The sequence below is a fragment of the Electrophorus electricus genome, chromosome 8 (genome assembly GCF_041902795.1).
Source record: "Electrophorus electricus isolate QZ-2024a chromosome 8, ASM4190279v1, whole genome shotgun sequence".
Taxonomy (NCBI): domain Eukaryota; kingdom Metazoa; phylum Chordata; class Actinopteri; order Gymnotiformes; family Gymnotidae; genus Electrophorus; species Electrophorus electricus.
Window position 1 is genome coordinate 10,449,670 of NC_137504.1, and position 7,841 is coordinate 10,457,510.

General features: G+C 40.3%; 1 protein-coding gene and 1 non-coding gene across 2 annotated transcripts; one reads left to right on the plus strand and one right to left on the minus strand.

Annotated features, from left to right (window-relative positions):
- Positions 1 to 629: 629 nt before the first annotated feature.
- On the plus strand, positions 630 to 3,622 carry cd248b (CD248 molecule, endosialin b). Its single transcript, XM_027031112.3, has one exon. It carries the CDS (start codon positions 752 to 754, stop codon positions 2,852 to 2,854), a length of 2,103 nt encoding a protein of 700 aa, XP_026886913.2. The 5' UTR covers positions 630 to 751; the 3' UTR covers positions 2,855 to 3,622.
- A 3,384-nt stretch (positions 3,623 to 7,006) lies between these two features.
- On the minus strand, positions 7,007 to 7,088 carry trnas-gcu (transfer RNA serine (anticodon GCU)). Its single transcript has one exon. It is a non-coding gene; the product is annotated as a tRNA-Ser (tRNA).
- Positions 7,089 to 7,841: the final 753 nt, after the last annotated feature.

The window sequence follows — 7,841 nt, forward strand, 5'->3', positions numbered from 1 at the left end:
ATAGTGAATTGTACTTCTATAGAATTGATGGTGTGAAATTGTGCAAACTTCAGTAAGAAATGCTCTAAATCCCTATTTAATAGGAATGATAATATATTATGTATTGGGTCCTTTAAAATGATCTGAAAAAGCATTGTTTTGACAAAATACTTATTTCGACTTTAATTTTTATTCACCGTTCCTGAAATCTTCAAAGGACTTAAAATAAAACAAGGATTTAATAGAATGATACAGTATGATACATTACTGCATAAAATCAGTGAAAAATGTATTTTATCCATCAAAGTAAACTGGTGTTAATTTATACTACTCAAGAGAGATATCAGTTCAAGAAATATCAGATTCTGTGAAAATCCAAATGCAGGGCAAAAATGAAAAGAAAAAAAACAACAGCAATGCAGTGGCAGTAGTTGTGATACTGCTGGCAGATGAGCAAGGGCTGGAGTAGTGGCAGTTTGCTGGCCGGGGTACAGACTACTTCCTTAAACAGACTTATGAAAAGCATACGGCACTGGTGAAAACCACAGTCCAAAGCACCCCCCTCTTCCGCACTCCCTTATTACCCGCCCCCTCTTCCAAAAACATACGTCTGCGCCCTCCCTCACCGTCTCTCTGCTGCAGATGGGCTGTAGACCAAAGTCTTTCTAAGCAGAGAGACCATAGTTTCAGGAGTGTTTATGAACAACTGCAAGAGCTACTTTGAAGGGAAAGCTGGATGTGAGTAACACAAGGGACAGTAATAGAGAAAATTATGCCAGCCAAACAAAGGAGGGACAGAGAGGCAATTGAAGACTGGACTCTGAGAAAGATGTGCTGCGTCGCATACCCTTGTCTTTTCCTTGCAGTGCTATTTTTTTACTGCCCTCAGGGGACTATGGGACAGAATTTGCAAGAGCAGGACGGTGTGTGCAACGCTGAAGGATGCTACTCTATCCACCTCCAGCGCAAGACCTTCCGGGAGTCCTGGAGGAGCTGCAGGGAGAAAGGGGGAAACCTGGCTACAGTGAAACAGCCAGAGGAGGCCGCGCTGATCCATGAGCTGCTGTCGGCTGGTGAGCGGCGTGGCCCCCGGCCCAAACTCAGGCTGTGGATCGGCCTCCAGCGACAGCCTCGCCAATGCTCGGCCACACGCCCTCTGAGGGGCTTTACCTGGATCACGGGGGACCAGGACACAGAATACACAAACTGGCAGCGAGTCGACTTGCCAGGAGCCTGTTTGGCCCCTCGCTGTGTGGTCATCACCTATAACACTATGGACAAAAGCAGCAGTGACCAGAACAACTTCAAGTGGCTGGATGGCTCATGCATGCTGGCCGTAGATGGCTTCTTGTGCCGCTACACATACCAAAGCATGTGTCTTGCCCTGCAGAGTGAAGGTAGGGGCCCCGCCCTCTACACCACCCCGTTTAACCTGCTCAGCACCCTGCTCACCCATGTTCCCTTTGGCTCCGTGGCCACCCTGCCTTGCCCAGACGGTGCTAAGGGGGACCAGTCTGTGCTCTGCATGATACATGGCTGGTCCAGGGAGGCGCCTCTCTGCTCGTACGCTTCCACGGACTGGTGCGAGAAAGACAACGGGGGCTGCGAGCACTACTGTACGAACACAGGCTCTGACTACCATTGTGAGTGCTCAGAGGATTTCAAGCTAGGTGAGGACGGGCAGAGCTGCCAGCCCCTGGATCCTTGCCACAGTGCTGACTGTGAGTTTGATTGTGAGCCCAGTCCTGGCGGATACCGCTGCAAGTGCCCTGAGGGATTTCTCCTCTCACAAGATGGTAAAAACTGCCTTGACATTGACGAGTGCTCCCAAAATCCATGTCCCCAGATCTGCATCAATGCACCAGGAACATTTGAGTGTCGCTGCAATGAGGGCTATCAGCTGTCTGAGTTTGGAGAGTGTTTGGATGTGGATGAATGCAAAGAAGACAGCTGTGAGCACTCTTGTGAGAACTCCCCTGGGTCCTACACATGCCTGTGTCATGATGGATTCTCACCTGTAATGGAGGATTTAGCTCGTTGTGAAGATACTGATGAATGCCAAATTCCTGGCACTTGTGAGCAGATATGTGAAAATTACATTGGTGGATTTGAGTGTCACTGTCATACAGGCTATGAGTTGCAGCAGGACCAGTATTCATGTCTACCCACTGAAGAGGAAACTGAACATTACACAACTGTTGAGCCAGCTGCTCCAACGACTCTCCCATGGGACACACCTAGCTATATGACTGATGTGGTGACAGAGGCCAGTCTTCTAGAGTGGCTTACCGATCCCCCACATGTGGAATGGCTCCCCACAGATTTGGTCTGGTTTCCAGACATTCCACAGGAGAACTACTTTACCTCTCAAGAACCCGATGGGGCAGAGCGGACCTCTAGTTCTCCAATCCAAGATTGGCTAATGGATGCTACAACCTCAAATATACCTGCTGACACACACAGTGAGGTTGAACCAGACCAGTGGCTGGATGATAGCAGGATATCAGCAGCAATTAATGAGCTAGCACAAGGTGAAGGTGGAAATTATGGCATACCATTGACTGCGTCATCCCTTCCACCAAAGGGAATGGGATATTCCGACAGGGCAACTCCATCAACATCTCAAATGCTTGAGGGACGATTGTCACCATCCTTCAGCCCAGAGCATCATGGCAAGAAGAAGCATGATAGAAGCTGGTTGCTTGTGGCGCTGTTAGTGCCTCTCTGTGTCTTTATTGTAGTCATGCTAGCTCTAGGTATTGTGTACTGCACAAGCTTTGCTGTGGAGCCACGTAATAAAAGTGTGACAGATTGTTACAGTTGGACTTCCAACTCCAGACCTGCAAAATCAAGCACTGCAAAACCACAGGCCTGAGGACTTTGAACAGGACATTCTGACTATTACAAAACAGAGGTGACCTCTGGATGTTTCTCAATCACACTGATGCTATTCTGGTATTATGCATCATCTTAAGGGTGGAAAAATCCATAATTTGATCACTCTGATGTTGGATAATTTTTGAGCAATTTAACCAAAGCAGTATGTTTCCAGTTGGAAGTAATGAGGGATGTGGTACATTTTAATGCAGTCATGTTTTATATCAGTATTTTTGCTGTGTCTATATTTGCTAATTAAACAGTGCTGTGGTGTTCATAATTTCACATAAAGCTACAACCAGAACTTTATCAGCATTGATTCTTTTGAGATTGTGCGGTTTAATAGTTTTTATCTTTCTCATACTAAAATGGACAGATATGTAGCTGATGTTTTTGTTGTTGTTTAGACTGGCTGTAAGAATGGCTACTATTCATACCATCATTGATTTAGATTTTCCAACGTATTTTGTTGAATATTGCCCAGTCCCATGTAGTTTGATACTAAAAATGTGCTAAAGGCAATCTTAAACAAGATGTATGAAAATCTTGACTTAATTCTCAACTTGTGTCTATTCCTGACAAAGCCTTTGAAACGTGTTGAAGCAATTTTGTAAAGCAATGTTATGCAAAACATGGCCTACTGTACAATTTACTAATGTGAATATTTCACAAAGAACTTGAAATTGCTGTCAATTTGTAATGTATTGCGGTACAATATTAGCTTAAAATTTACAATAAAAACAGAATGAGGTTCGTCGTTTTGAGACATCCAGCAGCAGTGGACTGCGATCGTGTATTCTGGTCTGTTTACATTATGTTATAGCGCCCCCCAGTAGTGGGCTGGGCTATTTAAAATATATCACGGTGAATCTGGACAACACGACATGGGGAACTACTAGCTAGTGCAGTGATCTGTCACTAAACACAAAATGTAATAACTGCACAGCAAAACAGCAAATATAGTTTCATATTATAAACTGATGCTACTGCAGGTTTCTGGAACATTTAGCAAAATGCAATGACACTTTTGTAAAAGAGTACCTTATCGTATATATTAACCTTTACTTAAGAATTTAACCTGGTAAATGGACATTTTCCAAGTAAGAAACTATCCCCGGACCAAATAACAGACGTCAACCAGTGATAGAAAGAGGCAAATAGTAAACCAGCCGAACAGGTAAAAGTCTCCCTGCTAACACACCATGTGTAACTTATATCCGTCTCTACTGATACAATACTAAACCATTATCCTTTCAGTTAACTAAACAGAACTGTTTTGTTAGCCTGTGGATCTTTCTCGCTTCTCTAGCTAGCTATCCCTGCACATTTGAGATAGCTTACCCTTACGTGTTAAAGAACGTTAGATGAAAAAGGAATTGAAAGCCTTTTGCGTAGGTGCACAGTCATTCTAGAAGTCTACCTATCAAAAATATTTTATACTCGGGTATCCTATAGAGGTTGTCTAGAATTTCTATGCATTCAACACAGTCTTTTGCTGTAGTAATTTTCCCGAAAAAAAACCCCATGTAAATTTGTTTAACCTAAGATAGGTTAGTACTGTTTGTTCCTGGATCGTAAAATGGGTCTTGTCTAAAAGAACTAAACGCTTCTGTCAGTTACCTATTGAAAGTGTACATTTTGGAAATATAAGCCAATGTTCACTCTGAAACAGCGCATTTCATTCATGACATTACTTATTTATTTGTTCTTATTTATTATCGTATGTTGTTGTTTTTATTTGTTACTTGTTTATTTGTTCTAGGTGGTTGCTGGTTTCCAGCGGCTGCGGCTGTATGGCTATGAAAACAGACGTTAGCGTTGGAAATAAGTGATTATCTCAGCTGTTATCTCAAGTGCATGTGATGATCAGGGACCAAGCTAATATAGTTTTGCCATGGGTTTTCCATAAGAATTTCAACATAGTAATTTGTTTGTATATAAAACAGAGCTAAGGTGTGCTTGTGCTATATGTGGACTAGATTTGGCATAGACTTAGCTCAGACTAGCCTTTATCAATGTTTCCTGTATAAAGAAACCTTTATCTGAAATATATAGAGTGATATTGAAATTATAATCTTAGCTACCAACAAAACAATGGAAGAAAGACCTGTTAATCACTCCCATTGCTGATTTCTCGTTTCACACACACACACACACACACACACACACACACACACACACACACACACACACACACGTGTATTCACTACAGAAAGGTTAATGGTCTTACTTAAGATGCTTTATAAATAAATATATATAAAAACATTGCATTACATTTGGCAAGAAATTATCAACCTCCCATCATCCAGGATAAACATACATATCCCCCTACCTCCATCACTCTGTCAGTTTGGAGATGCATCAGTTATCAATTTAGCTAATGGAACTATTAGAGCATTCTATGTAGTTCTAATCATGGCCAAGAAAACTATCATCATGAACTGGAAATTACACATTGGAAAAATGTAACACTACAGCACATATCGATGGAAACACTACCTACATCCCTCAAAAACAAAACTTCCCAGTTTGACTTAACCTGGACACCACTCATTAACCATATACACTTAACAGTATTTATAATAACCAAGTACAATTAGTTTCAATCCAAAGAACCATACCATGGTATGGTTAATGTTATGAATTAAAAGCTTCATCAGATTAACAATCATCACATATTATTATTATTATTATTATTATTATTATTGTTAGTAGTAGTATTAATACTTTTCTTTTGGTTTTACTATATATGAATATATATGTACATGCACATTCTGATGACTTTACGTACTATAGACCTACCATTGTTGACATTACTTTTGTCTTGTTTTGTGTTTTGTTCTGTCACCTCTGTTGAGTTATATGCTGTATGTCCTCCCTCTATCATGGATAGCCTGTTTGTTAACTATGTATTATAAAGTCTAAATAGTTCACTGAAGGGGTGTGGAGGTGGTGGCAGACCAAACAAAAAAAGAATGCCTTGTATTCCAAATTTAGACATGGTGTCTTCTTTTTTACATCTTCTATTGTGATTTGATACACTAAGAGAAGTTGACTCCTCACGGAGTGTCACAGAGAATGGAGTGTCAGTGAGGTCCTCCCAGCTCTGCAGAATGACAAAGAGCAGGTAATATAAGCAACAGAGCATGCGCAAGGTGTAGCCTTTAGCGCATATTCTGTATTTATTATGTATTATATTCCACTGTGTAGGATACTGGTCAAAGGCTTGGGCACACCTACTCGATTTACTTAATTTTTTAATATTTGAAATAACACTGATTTGATTTATGCTATGTTTAAACAAAGGTTTTGATGTTAGATTCTTCAAAGTAACCACCCTTTACTTTGAGGACAGCTTTGCATGCTTTTCGTTATCTCTTAGCCAGCTTCATGAGGCAACCACTGAAAATGTCTTGAAATTCTACATATGCTGAGCATTTGTTGGGTGAGGGACAAAAGTTCTGAAAATTGTCAGTGGACATTTAAAAATATTTTGTTTATTTTATTATTGTAATTTTAGAGAAGCGCTTTGCTTGCACAGCTGATGAAGGACCTCTGTCCGAAATGTTATTTTTCTCTGGAAACTCCTTGCTTTTCTTAAGGATGTTTGAACAATATATGTATCATTACTGAATGTAGCCCATCTGCATTGTTGGAAGTGGCATAGCATGGTCCAGAGCCTGTCTGAAACAATTTGCGCATGCTTCATTTTGAGTGTTTTTTTTTTTCTTTTCTGTTATTTAGATCTCACGTTCTGTGGAATCCCTTTTCCAAAAAAAGTGATCCAGACAAAGCAAATGAATGAATATTGTGAATTAAGAAGAGGCAGAAGCAGGCAGAGCTGTAGTGCCGAAGAGACAGTGAAGGGGAGGCTCAGAAGGTGGGATAGGAGTATTGGTGTCATAGAAAAAATAATTTTAAGATGTGTGGATTGTCACATATTTCATTTGTATATGTTTTCATAATTTTGTATTGACTGAATAAACTATTCCCTCTCTCTGCTTTCAAATATGCTTTGTAACAGTTTAAAGATTTTACTTCAGATTAGATCTTTCTGCCTTAAATGGAGTGGGTAACGTGTGTAACAAGCTGTGAGACTAAGCTGTGATCTGAGTTTGTGATCATTTTTTGACATTTTGAAAAACAAATTCGACGAGGATGGGATTCGAACCCACGCGTGCAGAGCACAATGGATTAGCAGTCCATCGCCTTAACCACTCGGCCACCTCGTCACGGCGCCTAAGAGTCTATGAACAGTTGTTATGGAAGACGTATGTTTTACAATAAACAATGCAATAGGTAAGACTTATTGACCATGTAAGCATTTTCGAGTTATTTCGCTAGCCAGTCGAATTTGTCTTAGCTAGGTTAACAGCTAGCGTTACGATAGGTTATGTAAGGTAGATTTAGAACAAGTTTTTTTTTTTCATTTAAGAAATTATTCATTACTAATGATTCATTTTTAGTGCACAAAGTACTTGAAGGTATAGGCAATGTTTAGCTAGCTGACGCTAATTGGCAAACAGCTGAAGTAAAGTGTGACTCCTCTTATACTTCTATATTTGAATGTTTATACCGGAGGAACGCTGCCTTCTACTGGTCATATAGCTAGTTAGTTAGCGTAAGCTACACAGCTACCCATACCGCCGTTTTTATACTTCATCTTCCAAAGATATTTTTGCTAAGACGTGAAACAAACAAATCTGCTCAACTGTGTATATTCTTTCTGTGTTCAGTTTCAGCAATTACTTCCGGAGGGCCAAATATATTTTAAAATATATTTTCAAGTAACTAGCCATATCGTTAATACAATAGCCTCGACCCCAATTGGAAATTGATATTTTCCACGCTATAATGAAACTGGGCAGGAGCCTTCTTAATTGGATATGAGTATTCTAGGGTTAATGAATAACATCAGCAACGAAGCCACATTAGCAACCAAGAAAGCGATCAATATTCGGATCAATAGAAAGATTTTTAAATAT

What these genes read in the sequence shown, in the direction of transcription:
- cd248b (XM_027031112.3), top strand. Translation starts at nt 752, where the DNA reads ATGCCAGCCAAACAAAGGAGGGACAGAGAGGCAATTGAAGACTGGACT.